The 20,780-nt window shown below is 38.4% G+C and overlaps 1 protein-coding gene across 1 annotated transcript; it reads right to left on the reverse strand.

The window, feature by feature from the left end:
• Window positions 1-5,463: 5,463 nt before the first annotated feature.
• On the reverse strand, window positions 5,464-20,402 carry LOC113892476 (killer cell lectin-like receptor 2). The gene is made up of 8 exons (XM_027541339.1): window positions 20,192-20,402; window positions 18,641-18,757; window positions 16,371-16,460; window positions 14,696-14,935; window positions 11,873-12,015; window positions 9,571-9,677; window positions 6,088-6,235; window positions 5,464-6,002 (listed from the first exon to the last, which is right to left on the reverse strand). Exons 2-7 carry the CDS (start codon window positions 18,753-18,755, stop codon window positions 6,097-6,099), a joined length of 834 nt encoding a protein of 277 aa, XP_027397140.1. The 5' UTR covers window positions 18,756-18,757; window positions 20,192-20,402; the 3' UTR covers window positions 5,464-6,002; window positions 6,088-6,096.
• Between the last annotated feature and the right edge of the window lie 378 nt (window positions 20,403-20,780).

Raw genomic sequence — 20,780 nt, forward strand, 5'->3', positions numbered from 1 at the left:
GCTCAGTTATGTATCATTTTGTATTTATTTCCCATCCTCCTTCACCTCACTTCCTCTTTCCCTCAGTTTCATTGCCCTATAAAACATTTTTTTGGGGGCGGGGTGGGGGATATACTTGCTTTATAATGTTGTGTTAGTTTCTGCTGTACAACAAAGTGAATTAGCCATATGTATACATATGTCCCCTCCCTCCTGAGCCTCCCTCCCACGACCTCACCCCACCCATCTAGGTCATCACAGAGCACCAAGCCGAGCCCTATGCCGTACAGCAGCATTGACTGTTGTTGCTTTTCAGTGGCTAACTCCTGTCAGACTCTTTGTGACCCCATAGACTACAGTACACCAGACTTTCCTGTCCTTCACTATCTCCCAGAGTTTGCTCAAACTCATGTCCATTGAGTCAGTGATGCCATCCAACCATCCCATCTGATCACTCCCTTCTCCTCCTGCACTCCATCTTTCCCAGCTTTGGGGGATCTTTTCCAATGAGTCAGCTCTTTGCATTAGGTGGCCAAAGTATTGGACCAGCATTGCATCAGCATTGATAGCACTTAAGTTTTGTCTCAGGGTTTGTCTGGTTAAAGACACTGGGAAGTGCTGCTTGGAGGTGTTCATTTCCCCACAATAAGAAGCTGAGGAGGGAAGAGCAAAGGATAGGCCTGAACACAAATAGGCCCAAAGGTGTGTATTCTAACCTTGTTGTTCATTGCCATCCTTACATTAGTATTTAAATTTTATGTAACAATGGCATGCTTCCATCTAATAAAAGGTTCCTCATTTCTGTAATAGGTCAGGAAGCTCAAGATGGAGAAATTATGCCGAGCCTGAACACTTGTAATAAGGGGATGTCCTTCAGGGCAGTCGAGTCCTAGCTCCCTTCTATGCCTAGTTTGGCAGGATTCCTTCATGGGTAGTTGCTGCTGTTGTTCAGTCGCCCAGTCATGTCCAATTCTTTGTGACCACGTGGACTGCAGGTCGTCAGGCCTCCCAGTCCCTCACCATCTCCTGGAGTTTGCCCAAGTTCATGTTCATTGCATTGGTGATGCCGTCCAGCCATCTAATCCTCTGATGCCCTCTTCTCCTTCTGCCCTCAATCTTTCCCAGCATCAGGGACTTTTCAAATGAGTTGGCTCTTCGAATCAGTTGACCAAAACACTGGCGCTTCAGCTTCAGCATCAGTCCTTCCAGTGAATATTCAGGGTTGATCTCCTTTAAGATTGACTTGTTTGATCTTCTTGCAGTCATGGGTAGTTACATAAATACAGTAGCCCAGAGATCCTGAGGTAATGGAAGACATAACAAAGATACTCTAATTAAATAAAGCCTGGCTGTACAGTAGGACAGAAACAGTTGGGAGGGGTCATTACACTAGATAAGGGATCCCAACTGATAGGGACAGAATAAAGCGACAAAGTAAGTGATCAAGCCGTTAATGCCACTCGGGGACTGTAAGTAGAAAAAATATGTAAGACCTCTGTAAGTTAATGATTACTCAAGAAAGCAGGTTTTTGTTATTGTTTAGTCACTAAGTTGTGTCCAATTCTTTTGCGACCCCATGAACTGTTAGCCCTTGAGGCTCCTCTGTCCATGAGATTTCCAAGGCAGTAATACTGGAGTGGGTTGCCATTTTCTTTTCCAGGGCATCTTCCTGACCCAGGGACTGAACTCTGTCTCCTGCATTGGAAGGTGAATTCTTTACTGCTGAGTCACCAGACCGGGCAAATTGTGTTTCATTTCAGTTAAGTTTAGTCACTCAGTCATGTCCGACTCCTTGTGACGCCATGGACTGCAGCACACCAGGCCTCCCTGTCCATCACCAACTCCCGGAGTTTACTCAAACTCATGTCCATTGAGTCGGTGATGCCATCCAACCATCTCATCCTCTGTCGTCCCCTTTTCCTCCAGCCTTCAATCTTTCCCAGCATGATGTCCTCTGCATTTAAGTTAATATACAGCATTTATCTACTCCTTTCCTGATTTGGAACCAGTCTGTTGTTCCAACTCTAGTTCCAACTGTTGCTTCTTGACCTACATACAGATTGCTCAGGAGGAAGGTCAGGTGGTCTGGTATTCCCATCTCTTTAAGAATTTTCCACAGTTTCTTGTGATCCACATGGTCAAAGGCTTTGGCATAGTCAATAAAGCAGAAGTAGATGTTTTTCTAGAACTCTCTTGCTTTTTCAATGATCCAACGGATGTTGGCAGTTTGATCTCTGGTTCCTCTGCCTTTTCTAAATCCAGCTTAACATCTGCAAGTTCATGGTTCATATACTGTTGAAGTCTGGCTTGGAGAATTTTGAGCATTACTTTGCTAGCAAGTGAGATTAGTGCCATTGTGTGGTAGTTTGAGCATTCTTTGGCATGCCTTTCTCTGGGATTGGAATGAAAACTGATCTTTTCCAGTCCTATGGCCACTGCTGAGTTTTCCAGATTTGCTGGCATATTGAGTGCAGCACTTTCACAGCATCATCTTTCAGTATTTGAAATAGCTCAACTGGAATTCTATCACCTCCACCAGCTTTGTTTGTAGTGATGCTTCCTAAGGCCCACTTGACTTCACATTCCAGGAAGTCTGGCTGTAGGTGAGTGAACACATCATCGTGGTTATCTGGATCGTGAAGATCTTTTTTGTAAGCAAAATCGTGTTTGCTTAACCACTAAACCAAGCAAGTTTATTTAGCAACAAAGCCATGCAACAAAAGCACAAGACATGCCCCCAAACAATAAAACAATGGTGTGAGACCCAAATCCTGCCCAGCTCAGAAAGTTAATGATCCCTAGGGCGTGCTCTGTGCACACATGAACAACAATAATTTATGAACCTAGCTTGACCATGTAGGGACAAGAAAACTCCCTTGCCCAACGTGGAGGAGGAGCTGATGATGGAAGCATAAGGACTACTCAAGAAAGACAAGAAAGTTCCTCTCCCCATGCCCACTTTTCCTTTTATTATTAAACCGTACCCCACTAAGTTCTCCAGGAATGGCATTTCTCACCCACCCACTTGTAAACCTGACAAGAGTCCTATTCTAATAAATCAATTCTTATCTACCACTTTCCTCTCACTGAATTCCTCTCTGTGCTGAGACATAAAGGACTGTGGTACTGACAGGGTAATAGGCGGGAAGGCCAGGGGTCTCCAAACGGTGAAAATAGGCTGCAAGTGTCAGACATTTTTTTCTCTCTCCCGTAAGTGGCAGGAAGAAACAAACTAGTGTTACATTTTTTTCCCCTTCTCTGCTGCTGCCGCTGCTAGTCGCTTCAATCGTGTCTGACTCTGTGCAATCCCATAGACGGCAGCCTACCAGGCTCCCCCGTCCCTGGGATTCTCCAGGCAAGAACACTGGAGTAGGTTGCCATTTCCTTTTCCAATGCACGAAAGCGAAAAGTGAAAGTGAAGTTGCTCAGTCCTGTCTGACTCTTCGAGACCCCATGGACTGTAGCCTACCAGGCTCCTCTGTCCATGGGATTTTCCAGGCAAGAGTACTAGAGCGGGTTGCCATTGCCTTCTCCTTCCCCTTCTCTATAGAAATTTAAAAAGAAGTTTCTTTTAAAATGCTGTGTTGCCATAATGACACCTGGTTCCACCTGAGCTTAACTTTTCTTAAACCTTGAGCTAACCAATGCATTTTTCTTACGGAAATGTTTGTCTTAAGCTCTGTTAATGTGCTATGTATTTACCCCAGACTCTGTCTTCAAGTCAGTTCCACCTAAAGGCTCAGAACCCTCAGAATAGACTTGACAAGCCAGTATGTTATACTGTTGTAGCCACGCATTCTGGGAAACAAACTCAGAAGGACAATGCAGATAGTGTAGTGCAATTTATAACACGGGTGGGCCCAAGGCAGTCTCCTCTTAACCAAGGACCCCGACCAGTTTTTGTGAAAACCTTATATACCCTAAGTGTACATGCCCAAACCCACTTCCCCAAATTCGCTGAAACTAGTCTGAACAAAAGAAAGATACAGTAAAAGTTAATCCATGATTCATATGCCTTAAGCCTAGGTAGTTAACAGTGGACAATTATCAATAGGCCTGTGGTCATACCCCAATAAGCATAATAGAATGTATGATTCTATTTGGTTACACAGATAATTAGCGTATCTTTCAGGCGACTGAGAGTGCTGGGGCTGTTCCTTCCGGGGGCCTGGTTTTCCTGTTGGTATATCGTTTCCATAAATACTGGGCATGTAGCTCCAAGTCCACAGTCCAGCCCAAGATGGAGTCCTGGTTTCAAAATAGAGCCTGTTCTGTTTCCTCCTTCAATACATTGTTCTCCTAATCTATGTTAATGAAACTATATATTTGTATTGAAATCTGCCTTTCTTCAAGATTCATGTCAATTGTTTTATGGTCCAGGATGACTCATCCTGGTGCCAATGTTATCTCAAAAATGCATGCTGTGGGTGAGGGGCCTGGTGTCATTCTCTGAGTTTTGAGACATTTCCTTTCTTTAATTAGCAGAAGGCAATGGCACCCCACTCCAGTACTCTTGCCTGGAAAATCCCATGGATGGAGGAGCCTGGTAGGCTGCAGTCCATGGGGTCGCTAAGAGTTGGACATGACTGAGCGACTTCACTTTCACTTTTCGCTTTCGTGCATTGGAGAAGGAAATGGCAACCCACTCCAGTGTTCTTGCCTGGAGAATCCCAGGGACGGGGGAGCCTGGTGTGCTGCCGTCTATGGGGTCGAAAAGTCGACACGACTGAAGCGACTTAGCAGCAGTAGCAGCAGCAGTAGCTATATAACACCCAGCTAAAGACTAGCAGGGAGGCACTCTTTCTGCCCTCTTCTGATGTCTATGTCAGAAGTTTTCTCTATGTCTTTTATACTTTAATAAAACTTTATTACACAAAAGCTCTGAGTGATTAAGCCTTGTCTCTGGCCCTGGATTGAATTCTCCTCCAGAGGCCAAGAATCCCAGCGTCTTTCGTAGTTCAGCAACAACCTTTCAGTACTAGAGCTCTTCTAGCCACCATCACGACACCAGTCAGCTGCACAACTAGTTGAGGCATTAGCTTCATGAGAAAAATGAGTGGGAGGAATAGAAAGTGATAAATTCAACTATGGCTTCATAACCTATTACAGAGACAAGTGTATTGGTAGCTATTTTTTACAGCTCTCTTTATAGCTATATTTTTATAGTTATACGATAAGACATTATGTCTTTTTTCTTCTTCCTTTTCCACTACCATTTTGTATAAAAAGTGATGTAACACTGTGTACATTGTAACGCTGTGTTTCGAATTATGAAGGGCCACGTCTAGAGCTGATGAAAAAGACAGTGTATCAACTGGAAGCCTGCTATTGGTTGTTCAATGGCTCAGTCCTGTCCAACTCTTTGCTACCCCATGGACTGCAGCACACCAGACTTCCCTCATAGTACTGTAGCAGTGCTAAATTTCCTGATTTTGACAATTGTTCTATGGTTATAGAGGACAAAATCCTTGTTCTTGTGAAAAATTTAGACAAAAGGGCATAACGTCTTAAATTTATTATCAAATGAATCAGCAAGGAAAGATACAGAGAGGAAGAAACTATAAAAATGCATATACAGTAAAATGTAAACAAATGGTAACCATGGGTAAAGGTTACATGATAGTTCCTTGTACTACTGTTTCAACTATTCAGTAAGTTTGAAATTACAGCAAAATTATTTTTAATGAGAGGTAAGTATCTAGATGGGGTGGGAGGGAGGATAAGTACTTTTCAGTTATTAATTATGATCTCTCAAAGCCAGAATCTATTGAAATGATTTATCCTATTAATAAGGAAAAAACTCAAGCTATTTATCAAAGTTGTCTAATTGATTCTAGGGTTGTTTCAGGAAAAGAGAGAGCAATTCCTCAAGGCCATTCAAAGAAAGGGGTAATTGCTCTCCAAGGACAAAATGATTCTCTCTTCCCCAAAAAGACACATGGCATCTGATGTCTTCGATCACAGTCCAAAAGCGTTTTCTCTTCCTCTTCCATCTCATCTCTGTTTCTACAGTGAACTAAGTCCTGCAGTCAAAAACATTAATTTATAGTTAACCACAAATTACTATAGAAAACCAACAACAAAAAAATTTACAAAATTCCATTTCACCTTTTCTTCTTAGTGTTTATTGAAGCAATCAATTCTCTTCTCACAGATACAATTATAGGTTTTATAGCAGTCAATAGTTTCTATTCTTGTTGAGGTTAAAAACGCACATTCATCTTTCCCAAAACGATGATCCATTATTGTCAAATGACTGTAGGACAGAAAACATACATGGTCAACTGTTTAATTCTGCAGCTTACAACAACATAAATCATATTTTTAAATCTATTTTCTAAACATCTGGCCTATGGAAATATTAATAATAAGTTCATCACTAAAAGATTTTTGGGACTTCCATAATGGTCCAGTGACTAAGACTCCATACTCCCAATGCAAGGGGGCTGGGTTTGATCCTTAGTCAGGAAACTAGATCCCACATGCCAACAAGCCACAACTAAGAGTTTACATGCAACAGTGAAAGATCCTGTATATTTGAAACTAAGCGTCGGCTCAGCCAAATAAATAAATAAACTAAAAGATTTTCTATTGCTCTTGTCCCATTAAATAGAATAACATCTTCTTGATCACATCTATAACCTCACATGTTTCACACTGGGAATTTTTTATCAGAGAGCAATATTGCTAGTTGGGATCATGGCATAGTAACCTGCTTTCTTGTGTTAATTATTTCAATTAAAATGAGATATTTAAAAGTAGAGGAACTGAATTTCTATGATACTAACAAGGTTGCATGTGAATATAATTTAAGAAGAAAAAGTAGAATCGGAATATAGGCAGAGATGAAGTTGTTGAATGGATGTTTTATATCTTTTCTTTCCCTCTCTCCCAGTTAGCTATGGGGCTATTACCCCCAGAGCTAATAGTTACTAACTAAAACATTAAAATTTCACTGAAAAAAATATCTAAAACAAGATCTGTATTTCAGCAAAGTGGTAGAATAGGGAAAAACTATCTTCCTGTTGAAAATAGTTTAAAATGCTGAAAAAAATTTTTTAAACCTCTTGAGTAAGTTCATGGACTGGCAATAGGCAGATTCATGCTCAGACTATGAGGGTTAAGCAAAGATGGAAACCCAGAAGGGTAAGTGAAGCACTGAAACCAGTCTTTCCCTTAGATGTAGCAGACTAAAGAATGAATTCTGCCCAAGATGAAAATTCTATTGGGTTGGTCAAAAAAGTTCATAACATCTTACAGAATAACCCAAACTTTGTGGCCAACTCAATGCATAGACAACGAGCTACCAAAAGGGTTGAGACAAAAGTGATTATATTTCCAATACAAACTACCTTAGGACTGTCTTGAACCTTGAATTTAAGCAGAAGAGAAAAGGAATAATCCCACCTAACAATCCAAAATCACAAACCACACCTCATGCAATTTGCATTTGCTATATTACCTAGGAATACTTGAATATGCTATAGATAAAAAGAGAAACAACTAAGAAAGATAAATGAAATTAATAGCTTGTGAAGCACAAGCAGAAAGTACTAGACGCGTTAAGTAAGTTAGTAACCTATGCGATTTGTTAGATATAGTAAGCAGAGGGCTTTTCTTAGCAGTAAAGAATCCACCTGCCAATGGAGATATAGGTTCAATCACTGGGTTGGGAAGATCCCCTGGAGAAGGAAATGGCAACCCACTCCAGTATTCTGACCTGGAAACTTCCATGGACAGAGGAATCTGGTGGGCTACAGTCCAAGGGTTGGACACAACTGAGCAACTGAACACAAAGACAAAGAGTAAGTAGAACCCATGTGTACTGAACATAGGAAAGGAAGAAAGAATCAAGCAGACATAAACTATCATACATAAAATATACATGATGAACATAGACACTCTACATTCAGTCTTAAGGTTGTCACCCATGGGTGACACTCATTCTGGCCCCCTGCCTGAGGAACTCCAGTAGAATCCATAGCTGCCCCTCAGGTTAATTGCAAAGCTGCAGCTCTTACCAGGCATGCTTGCTCCTGTATCCACCCAGTAGAAAAAAGGTATGTGCTGGCCACAAGAACCTTCTGTCTGTTGGCCCCCTTACTCAAAATCTCAAGTCTGCCCCTTCCACCATTATCAGGGAAGTGTGATACCACAGAGCTAGGTCAGACGATGAGTGTGTAACTTAGGATCCAGGCCATCTTTTCACACACTTGCCCCTTCTCCTAACTGTGACAACCTATCCCATTCCATCCAAGTGTGATAGGCTATCCCATTTCTTTCCCCTTGCATAGTGCTATGTGTTTAACATGGATATAATTAATTATGCAATGTGAGCATCTTATTTTGGCCCTGAAAATGTTCACCTGAAACTGTACTCACAGACTATAATTACATTAAGGTTGTTTCCTGAATGACATTTCTTGTAGGTTTGCAGCCCAGAATCACACTACTTGCAGAGCCCAAATTTAGAATTAAAAACTGCTCAGATTCACAATGCCCCAAGACAGCCAACAAAGGCAAATTTTTTCCTTGAGGAAGCCACCTTCATCTCAATCCTCAAATAATTTCCAGAGGCTCAAAAAAAAAAAAAAAAAATCACTAACCACTACAAAGAAAATGACATCATGAACAAAAGACGTGATAGGTTGGACCCACAAAACTTCAAATATTAAAACGATCAGATACCAAATATAAATTGAGGATGATAAATATCTTTCAAGAAATCAATAAATTCAAGACAGTTTTAAATCATGAGTAACTAGCAAGCAGATTTGAAGATATAAGAGAACTCTTAAAATAAAAAATGTAACAGTTCAGATTTTTTAAAAAAATCATTGAATAGATTATAACTAAATGTAAATGCAAGAGTTCACAAAGTACTGCACTTAATAGAAGGACTATAGAGAGGATGTGGGTGTGTGTGTGTATGCATGCATGTGTGTATGTTTATATTCACATTTATGTTTATTTATAATTAATATAAACTACTAATACAAAGGCTTCCTGATGGCTCAATGGTAAAGAATTTCCATGCAAAGCAGGAGATGCAGGAGACACGGATTCAATCCCTGGGTTGGGAAGATCCCCTGGAGAAAGGAATGGCAACCCACTCCAGTATTCTTGCTTGGGAAATCCCAGGGACAGAGGAGCTAGGTAAGCTACACTCCATGGGGCAGCAAAAATCAGACAGGACTTAGTGACTAAACCATTGCCACCACCACTAATACAAAGGAGTTTCAAGTGAATTTTGAGGATACTCAAAATACTTATTTGTGGTTGTGGAAGGGATCACTATGGCTGACTCAGAATGGTTCAATCACCTTACCTAATGATTCTGTCTTAGTCTGGGGTCCTCATAACACATGCTTCTGAACATCTGTTTAGCATCATAATTTTATATTAATAACTCTGTATGAGGCTTCTCTTCCTTTTTAACTATACTTCCTGAAACACTTTTTAAATCATTCTCCTTCTTCTTACTAATGACTTCTACCTGAAAATGAGTTGAGCTACATGAAGATTCTTTTTAGAAACAGTCATTCCAACCCAAAACCAATATTAGAGTTTGAATGCATCCTGGAAACTTACAGTCTAGAAGGTATGCCATTGTCAATCCATTTCCACCTATTTTCCATTTTGCTAAATGCTAATCCAATCCAGTAGTAATTTTGACAAGTCTGGGATTGAAGGAGGTTCTGTAAAGGAAACAAAACATCATGGGACTACATTACCATCTGTTAAATTAATGAAAATAAAGTCAGGTAAAAGATCCAGCTGTTTCTACTACCAGTGGTCTGATAATTTCTACATGATCCTTCATCCCTCCTTCCTAAAAGACCCTCTCTTCCTTCAACCCCTGTATTTTCATTTCCAAATTAATTTTCATCTAATAGTTTATTTCTGTTACAAATGGCTGCCAGTCTACTAGGTTATTTAAAATGTGGAAAAGTTTAAATCTAAATATCTAACAATAGAAGAGTTGTTAAATAATACATGACATTTTATGAAACCATTCAAAGTCATGGTCCAGAGAAAACTTAAGGGTTAAGAAAAATAATCATTACATATTCCAAGTGAAAGAAGAAATCTTCTAAACAAATTATTAAAATAACAAATGTTTGTGGGGATGTGTGCATTAGAGCCTTCAACTTCATAAAAAAAAAAGACTTGCTGTAATTCAGTAGTTGGAAGAGGTAGAGGGAAACAGGGCCATATTTGGAAATATGTACTATGACCCCAAATGTAATATATCAAAGTGACATAGTACATAATGTCTGGTCAAATGACTGAATATATTTCTAAATATAATTTTAATTATTTTAGTGCAACAAACATAAAAAATTATTTTATGACTTGACATCATAATTCTCTCATGTTATGATTTAAAATATCTGCTAGATTTGCATAGAAATTTTGTTTTGTTTTTCTAGATAAAAGTAGAGATTTCAGACTGATAGTTGCAACCGTTTCTCTATAAAAACACATTTTGTGTGTGTGGATAGTTTTTATTTGCAATAAATTTAAAAGATAAATGCAATATTATTGTCACTGTATTTTCTCTTTTTACAATTAGTTTTGAGACATACACATATTGATATAATATATACAAATATTGATCAAGTAAATGCTACCTACATGCATGCATGCTCAGTTACTCAGTTGTGTCCGACTCTTGAGACCCCAGACTGTAGCCTGCCAGACTCCTCTGTCCATGGGATTATCCTGGCAAGAATACTGGAGTGGGTTGCCATTACCTCCTCCAGAACGTTGCCTACAGATGCAATGAAAATTACCATAAAGCTAATTTGTAAAACTACCATCACTTTTATGTTTCTCATTATTATCTATATTTTGCAGGTGGGAAAACTGAGGCCCAGAGCGGTTAAGTAATTTGCCTAGGGTCACCCAGCTCGTAAGCGGCAGAACTGAATTCAGTACCAGGCGGTCTGGCTCCTGGATTCCTAATAGTAACTACTAAACTACACTGCCTTTGGGTTTTCAGTTACCACCTTATATGAAAAAAATAACTGTTGGCTCCAGGCTGCCATTTACCAAAGGGTTAAGACTTCCCTGGTGGCTCAGATGGTAAAGCGTCTGTCTACAATGCGGGAGACCCAGCTTCGAGCCCTGGGTTGGGAAGATACCCTGGAGAAGGAAATGGCAATCCACTCCAGTACTATTGCCTGGAAAATCCCATGGACAGAGAAGCCTAGTAAGCTACAGTTTGTGGGGTCGCAAAGAGTTGGACATGACTGAGCAACTACACTTCACTAAGTACTTCATTAAAGGAAAGGTATGCTTTTTTTTTCAGAGTCCTAAGTAAAGGAGATGATTGCAAAGACCCAAATTGCATCTTAAAGGGGGTTTCCATTTCGGAAATAATCGTGCTCATCTTGATAGATAATATGTACTGAATGCTTATAAAATAGCAAGATCATATTCTTATTAGTAGGCAAGCTCTTCTGCTCACTAATTTTTTATCTTTTTTATGGAAAACAAGAAGGTATTTGAGAATAGCATTCACCAAGAGGGGAATATTTACTAGGGATTGTGATGAATGCCACACTTAGCTCATCAGTTTCGATCTCCAAGAAGCAACTGCCACTCCTATCCTCAAGGAGGCTCTCTGTGATACAGTCTTCATGTTCTTAGGTTCTTACTTTTAAGTAATTAGTTTAACAGAAGGAAAGACCAAAGATATTTCACTAGGAAAATCTGTTTGATTTTTTTTTTTTGAGACTCTTAACTATACAATTTTTGTTCACTTGACAGTCATGACACAAGGAATAAGTGAAGGCTCCTCTTTCTAAACTCCCCCATTTTCTCAGTATCTTGGGCCCAAAGAGACAGAGGCCTAGAGGATAAAAGTACATATAACAATCCATGATACCAGTTCTTTTGCATCATCTATCTTCAAAAGACACGAATTGTGACTTTGGCAAATCTGGTTACATCCCATCCAGTTATTAGTTTCAGCAGTAAAGTAGTAACAGTTTACTCCCCAACACCACCAGGAGACTTCCTTGAGTTCGCCTATAATACATAAGGTGAAGCATTAAACGTCTTTTCATCTGGTATTTTGTTAAGCAGAGGAAGATACTTATTATGAAAAATCTTAACAGCTATCAATAATGATAATGTGAATTTCATCAGAAGTCTGGAATGCCAAGAGAACTCTGCATTCCCATAGTCTCTGCAGCACCATTCACAATAGTCTAGAAATGGAATGTCCATTGATGGATGAAGAAAATGTGATCTAGTCTAAAGGGAATATTAATTTTCCAGCACTGGGCTTCTGAGATATGAAAACAGAGACAGAGAACAATTGAGAAGCACATTCTTGATTAACCAAAGGTGACTACTTTTACAGAATCAACATTGTTTTTATTGCCCTGTATCAAGAAACATAACAATTAACAATGTCATGTTTACTTTTTTGTCTATTGCCAAAACTAAATATAGAGTTCACACATATAAAAAATAAAGGGAATATTACTCAGCCTTAAGAATGAAATCTTGCCATCAGTAACTGCATGGATGAAACGAGGATAATTATGCTAAGTGAAATAAGCCAATGACAAAGGGCAAATATTGCATGATTCCACTTGTATGAGATGTAAAAAGTAGTCAGACAGAAAGTAGAAAAGGGGTAGCTGGGGGAGGGCTGTTGTTTCATGGGTACACGGTTTCAGTTACTCAAGGTGAACAAATTCTAGAGATCTGCTGTACAACAGGGTGCCTGTAGCTAATAATGAACCAAACACTTAAAAACTTGTTAAAAGGGCAGACCTCATGCTAAGTGTTCTTACCACAGAGCAGAAAGGGACATAAGAAAACTTTTGAAGGTGATAGATATGCCTATTACCCTAATTGTGGATGTTTTTACCCATATATACATATGTCCCAACTCATCAAGTTGCATACATTAATTATATGTAGCTTTTTGCATATTAATAATACCTCAGAAAAGCTGTTTTTATAATAATAAAATTAACTTCATACATGTTTAGAGATTCTGAAATGCCTTCTAAAGAAAATTAAAATTATTCTTTGGAAATTTTTCTTGTCCTCATTGCTTAAAATATACCAAATCAAAATATTATTCATCCCTCAAAGTACATTTATGATTATTTATAGAAGACAAAACTGTCTAACAGTCTAATAAAGAAAACATTTAAATTGTTACAAATGCAATGCAATAATATATAACATTAAAAAACATGTTTGTGAGGAGTATTTAAAACTATGGAAGAGGCTTCCCTGGTGGCTCAGTGGTAAAGAATTTGCCTGGCAATGCGGGAGAGCCAGGCTCAAGCCCTAATCTGGGAAGATCCCACATTCCATGGAGCAACTAAGCCCATGTGCCATGACCATCAAGCCTGTGCTCCAGAGCCTGGGAGCCGCAACTACTGAGCCCCTGTGCCATGACTACTGAAGCCAGTGTGCCCTAGAGCACATGCTCCACACCAAGAGAAGGCTCCGCAATGAGAAGTCTACGTACTGCAACTAGAGAGAAACCCCGACTCGTCACAACTAGTGAAAAGCCCGTGCAGCAACAAAACCCAACACAGCCAAAAGTAAACAATTAAAAAAAAAGGCTACGGAAAAATGGCCACAGAAGGGGAAAAAAACAAGACGTGAACCTTTCTACAGCATGAAATCTAAATTTTTTATAGATAGTAAAAAAATAAAACAAAAGAAACAAAAAAATAAAATATTATTAATTCTTCAGTAATAGGAAACAGTACATTTCTACTAACTACCATACCTAAATAATATCAAATATGCAAAATCTCTTTGTATAATAAACACTAAACAAAATACTTACAAGTTGATTAATTCCATCATTATGCATAACAGAGTTTATTATTTTATGAGATTTAATATTATTACTTAGATGTTTTGAATAGTATCATCACACAGTGTTACACGAACATCAACACTCTGGCAAGTCTTGTAGATGTATTAGAAGGAATATGCGTGTGCATGCTCAGTCACTTCGGTCTTGTCTGACTTTGCGATCCTACGGACTGTAGCCTTCCAAGATCCTCAGTCCATGGGATTCTCTGGGCAAGAATACTGGAATGGGTTGCCATGCCCTCCTCCAGGGAATCTTCCCTACCCAGGGATTGAACCCATGTCTCCTGCATCACCTGCATTGCAGGGAGGTTCTTTACCGCTGAGCCGCCAGGGAAGACCCCTGGAGGGAGTACATATTGATCATAAAATAGATCAAATATCTGAAGTCAGTGCAGAATGGAAACACAATCACACAGTTATCTTTACAACAGCATACAAATAAATGACTTGCATTTATTTTAGCCTAAATGTATTTTTACTGATAGTCTCCATATTTCATGTCAGCAACAAAGTTGAAGTGTCTTACTTTGCCTGCAGGTCTAAAGCAATCCAAATTTTCAGGGGCCCTGATATAATACTATTTTACCTTCTGGGAGCATAAGAAGGCAAGAATTGCAATTGAGTTTGGGAAGTATAAGACTTCATCCAAACATGATTCCTGGTGTCTCAATCCTGTATTTGAGATAAGCAAACTCAAATAACCATGCTACATCTAAGAGGCACAAATTAAAAGTTGTCTAGCAGACCTGGATCCCTAACACATAACATAAGCCTGTATTAAGCCTCAAAACTTTTGGAGGAGGAATAAGTAATGGAAAATTGTGCAATCTTCAATTCAAGATTTCCTCCATACCTGTATTTGGCAAAGACTCTGAAGACTTCTTTTTGTGATAGCACCCCTTCTTTTCTGTAAAGACTAAGTCTGACAACCCTTTTATTTGCTGAAGAGTTTCATTTAGTCTATCACATTCTGAAGTCTTCTTTGTCAAAAGCTGCTTATTTAAGTAGTTGTCGTTTTGCACAACATCATACTTCTGACTGAGGTTCCGTAGAGCTTCCTCCTGTTGATGTTTTTCTAGAATATACTGGGAAACTAAAATTAACAGCATAGATATAATTTTTAAAGTACTCATAAAGCTTCACTGTTGAAATTAGGACAGGAGAAAAAAATCTCACTTTGACAACCAACCTATTTCATTCCTTTAATTATTAATTTTACATTTAGAAAGTAACACCTCTACAACATGACCATATAAACTGAAACACCAGATTTCTCATTATGGGCCACCTAAGTGTAGAATAAATAAATCATGATTTCTAAATAAAATTATGATGGTACCATCTAAGCATTCAGTTCAATTTCTTTGTAAGTTAGCGTGTCGTCTACAAATAGGTACCAAAGGAGAAACTGACCAACACTTAGCAACACATCTTCTGAGTATGAAAATGTACACTAAACAGCATGAAGAAATTGCACCAATATCATTGGAATAGACAGAATATCCATAAGAAAAAAGAGAGGAAGACCCAAATACATAGTTTTATCTGAGTGTAACATATTAGTACTTTTCCCCAAAGATGTCAAGGAACTCAAATGAAAGCTAAAGGGCACATTCAACATCATCTAACATCCATACATAGACTCACTCATTTTACTAAATCATTTCCTTATTATAGATTTTTTAAAAATTAAGAGAAAGTCATAATTCACTTTCAAACAGTTGTTTCTCAAAGAATTTGTATCTGAGATTCAAAGTGGTGTAAATTTAGAAGGTGGAATATTACAATAGTTTCCCCTTAACCTTGGTTTTGCTTTCTGCAGTTTGAGTTACCCCATCAACCACAACCTGAAAATATTAAACGGAAAATTCTATAAATAAGTAATTCATAAGTTTTAAATTGCACGCATTTCCGCATAGTGTGATGGAAACTCATGCCATCCCTCTCGTGTTCCCCAGGAGGGGGAATCATTCCTTTGTTGAACGTATCCCACTCTCATCAGTCACTTGGTAGCCTTCATCAGATGGCTGTCAGGGTATGCAGTGCTTGTATTCAACCCTTATTTCACTTAATAATGGTCTGAAATCACAAGAGTAGTGATGCTCACAATTCAGATATTCTCTTACTGTGCTTAAATTATAAATTAAACTTTATCGTAGGTGTGTATGAATAGGAAAAAACCATAGTATGTACAGGGTTCAGTGCTATCTGTGATTCCAGGCACCACTGGGGGTCTGAGATGATATCCCCCATGGAAAAGGGGGTCTTCTGTGCTAAGTCCTATATCAGAAAGAATGTTAACATGCCTTATACAGAACGAGACAGCTCATTACAGCTTCAGAGATACAGGAATAGATAAACAAAATGAAAATCACACCGTGATTATATCTGGGGAAAAAATCACTAAGAAAAAACTCCCTGGAACATTCTCTGATTATACCATGGAACAATTGATAGAGCGTGGTTGGTACCTACACAATGAGTGGTTATTTCTAGTACTCAGACTTGGATGTATTTCAGTTACTTACTCTTTATACCCAGCACGGTGATTGTCATCAAGAGAAGTAAACAGAGGATCCCAAGAGTCACTGCAATGCCATGCCAGGGCACTGAAGACTCTTTAAATAAAGAAGGAAGAAAGTGATCGTTGAGGACAGAGCCTGACCCACTACTCATCTCAACCTGGACACCATTTGAAACAGAAACAATCTTCTCTAAAAATTTTCAGGAACTACCTGGTGGTCCAGTGGTTTAGAATCTGCCTTGCAATGCAGGGGATACCAGTTCAATCCCTGGTCCAGGAAGATTCCACATGCTGCGGGGCAACTAAGCCCATGCACCACAACTACGGAGCCTGTGTGCTACAACTACTGAAGCCCTCGCGCCCTAGAATCTCTGTGTGTATGTCTGTGTGTGTGTGTGCGTGCGTGCACACACGTGCATGTGTGTGCGTGTCAGTAGTCTGACTCTTTGCGACCCCATGGACTGTAGCCCACCAGGCTCCTCTGTCCATGGGATTTCTCAGGCAAGAGTTCTGGAGTGGGTTGCCATTTCCTGGTCCAGGGAATTTTCCCAACTCAAGGGTCAAACACCACATTGGTAGGAGAATTCTTTACCACTGTGCCACCTGGTAAGCCCCTGTGCTCTTCAGCAAAAGAAGCTTCCACAATGAAAAGCCAGTGCACGGCAACAGAGAGTAGCCCCTGCTCACTGCAACTAGAGAAAGTCCAAAAGCAGCAACCCAAGACCAGCACAGGCAAAAATAAGATACATAAAATTTTTAAAAATGTTTTACAGAAATCCATGATACACACTGTTTTTAATTTGCCATCTAGTAATTATAGTTTTAAAGTCTCAGGTTTTTTTTACTTACATTCACCCATTGCAGAAATTCTACACCACAAAAAGAATATTGGAGGATTTTTAAAATGCTTCTGTTAGAAAAGCACAGAAGCACAGAAAGGTGTGTGTGTGTGTGCATCCCTTAGAAAAGCACAGACAGGTGTGTGTATGTCGGGGCGGGGGCGGGGGTTGCAGGGAGGCTGTTCAATCATATATGACTCTTTGCAACCCTATGGACTGTAGCCTGCCAGGCTCCTCTGTCCACAAAAGCACAGTTGGCAATAAACACAATACTCACTTATGAGAATCCACAATGACAGGCATATTTCTGTGATCACAACTAATCATGAAGAAGAAGGAAAAAGCAGGCAATATTCATGAGAAATTGGTAGCCAAGAGTGAGTATTCTGAAGCTGCAAATGTTACTGGGCTTCATCTCTTAAGAACTTCCTAGAAATCAATTTTTCTCCATTTATCTTCAAAATTTTTTTCTCTAGCAATGCTCTATTTATTCTCCTACTTTCAAGATCCTCTTTCTCTCTCTCTCTCTCTCTCTCTCTCTCTATATATATATATATATATATATATATATCTCCAAAATTTGTATCTCTGATGGACACTACATTAAATCAGTAAAAGTCATTTTCAGTTTAGAGTTTGTGACACTGTTCGAAGGTACAGAGAGAGAATGGAAAAGTTAGAATGCCCTTTTGATTTGAACATTTTTGTTTCTTCATTGCCATTAAGGTTTGGTAAATATTTAAGACACCAAAATACCTTTTGTCTAAATAAAAACACTGCTTCTAATACGTATTTCTCATGTCTTCACATTCTGTAAGACATTTCTCTAGGAACTGCAATGTTTTCTTGAGACTCTAGTCTGTCTCTTACTTTGGAAGCCCTCACAAGGGACTTCCCTGGCCGACCAGTGGTTAGGACTCCGTACTTCCAGTGCACAGGGTGCAGATTCGATTAGTTGGGGAACTAAAAAAGAGTCCTTGTGAATTTCTCCTGACCAAATTTGAATAAAAACACTCTATTACCTTCTCAAGCTTAAAAGAATGCATTAATTTCTACATTCGCACAATTTTTTTAAAAGATCATTAAAGACCATTATGGTTTCTTATTATCAACTAAACACCTAGAATATGGATAGAACTTTTTATTTCTAACGTCAAAAGTCTGACAGTCCATAAGAGGGCTTCCCCTGGTGGCTCAGCGGTAAAGAATCCGCTGGCAGTGCAGGAGCCACAGGAGATACAGGCTCAATCCCTGGTTCGGGAAGATCCCCTGGAGGAGAAAATGGCAACTCACTCTGGTATTCTTTCCTGGGAAATACCATGGACAGAGGAGCCTGGTGGGCTATAGTCCATGGGGTCACAGAGAGTTGGACACGACTGAAGTGACTTAGCAAGCACACAAGAGTCAAGTGAATCTAGATGTCTCAAACGTGTACCTTTTTCCTCAGTCTTGTCAGGTCTTTGAGTACCATCAGGTCTTAATCTGTTTTGTGACTCTGAAGGTGATTGAAGAAATCTCAGGGTGGAATAAGTCACTTCTTGATCACTCATCTCTAGAGTAAACAAATATATGTTTTGCATTAAAACTTTCAACTGAATGATTTCATTCCAAAGAAAAATTAAAATGTCCATTTGTAAAATATACTAGGATTAAGAAGATTATGCGTGTGCGCATGTGGATGTATGCTCAGTAATTCCTTCAAGGGCCTAAAGTACGTAGACTGAGCCTGATTTATATAAGAAATGAGAAACTTTCAATATTTTTGCTAAAGTCATTTATACTCCTAGTAACTATAGCCATATTATTAGAAAATATGGGAAGAATTTTTTTTTAATTTACTGATAGATTAAATAGGCTGGGTCCTATTCCATTTAGCTCAAAATGTTCAACATACATATACAAGTGTTAGGCAAAGTGATACCATCACAAATTACTGAGATACTTTTAAAACTATTAATTCAAAAAACAAAAAATTTTTTTTTTGAGATTTTGAAAAACATAAATATCTTGGCTTTAAAAGTGTATGTATATACATATACATATATATTATGTATTCAGATCTACATTATTAATAGTAAAATGTTCTTAGAAGGATTGGAATATCAGTTTGTGATAATTATTTCTTGACCTGAGTAGATAAATATACTGTGTTGTTCTTTTCAACTATAATATGACTCTACCAAAGTATATCCCATATACTATCTGCAAAAGAAAATTATTGAGGGTTAACACTGCACATTGGTTAACATTTCAGATTCCAGTGCCTCGTGGGAGATGTACCGAATAAAAATCTCTTACATTAGAGCCCAGACACGTGGATTTTTAATCCCAAATGATTCTGTGCATTTTAAACTTAGAGAAATAATCTTCTAGCCGCAAGAGAAGCCTATGTGAAAATAAAATTTGTTAACAGGCAGTCTTTAGTTAATACCCATAAAGGACTCTATCTATCAGTTGATATCAATATAAAAAGAAACTTTAAACTGTAGATATTTATGATGTACCTTGTTTTTATATTAATCAGTGTGAAAAGATGCTAATAAACAGTAAAAATGAAAACAAATAGCACATGTAACTATATTCTTTAATTCTTTTCTTTAGTATCTAAACTTGATTACTCACATGAACACTTCAAGATGGATAAGACAATATGCAAATCATTAGACCTAAATAAAAAGTTATTGACCCCCCCAATCCCTCTTTATTTTGATAACACAAAGGAAAAAATCGTAACCAATTTTTTAAAAAGAAAATAATTTTCCATAAATGCTGAACTACATTTTTCATCTCCATAGAGTGAATGCAGTTCTAACCCAATCAATTTTTTTAAAACATGCTTTCCTATCCCTCCTATATTCATGCCAAGTCATTTATAATAAACTATCATATTCCAAGAATCTTTTTTCTCTAGAATCTTTTTTTTAAGTAAGTAGGACTAATAGATACTCAGCTACAAAGATCTGAGACAATAAAAAGTGAACATTACCTGTGTCTGTGCCGTTCAGTGATGCAGATGGAAAAAACAGACCAGAACAAGGTGAGAGAGGTTGGCATTTACAATCCCTGATTCCTCGGGTGCATGAGAGGCTGTAAAATGGAGGCGGACATGAATTGTCTTTGAATCATGCTGTAACTCAAAATTTTCTGCTCCTCCTCTTGACCAAAGTGATGAAAGGAAATTGTATGACAAAAGCTGATGTTGACGAGAAAGGAAAATGGTCATGAATATATCTTCTTCCATTTCAACTAACCAACCAGTTAGGTGCATTCAAAATCTACATTGAAGGACAGAAAAAACAAACAAACATAGCTTTGGCGGAAACAAAAAGTAAATCTTTTAACAAAAACTTGCATCCTTAGAAACTACTAGCAAAAACAACTGATTAAAATGTATGTGCATAAATTAGATACATGTACACAAGAAATATTATGACTAAATAAATAACATCTCTTAGGAACTTTCTCTTACAGATTGCTATTTGAAAATAAAAGATTTCAGCATTGAAACATATACATGTACTATGTATATGTAAAGTAGATAGCCAGTGGAGTTTGATGTATAACTCAGGGAACCC

This window comes from Bos indicus x Bos taurus, chromosome 5, assembly GCF_003369695.1.
Source record: "Bos indicus x Bos taurus breed Angus x Brahman F1 hybrid chromosome 5, Bos_hybrid_MaternalHap_v2.0, whole genome shotgun sequence".
Lineage (NCBI taxonomy): Eukaryota > Metazoa > Chordata > Mammalia > Artiodactyla > Bovidae > Bos > Bos indicus x Bos taurus.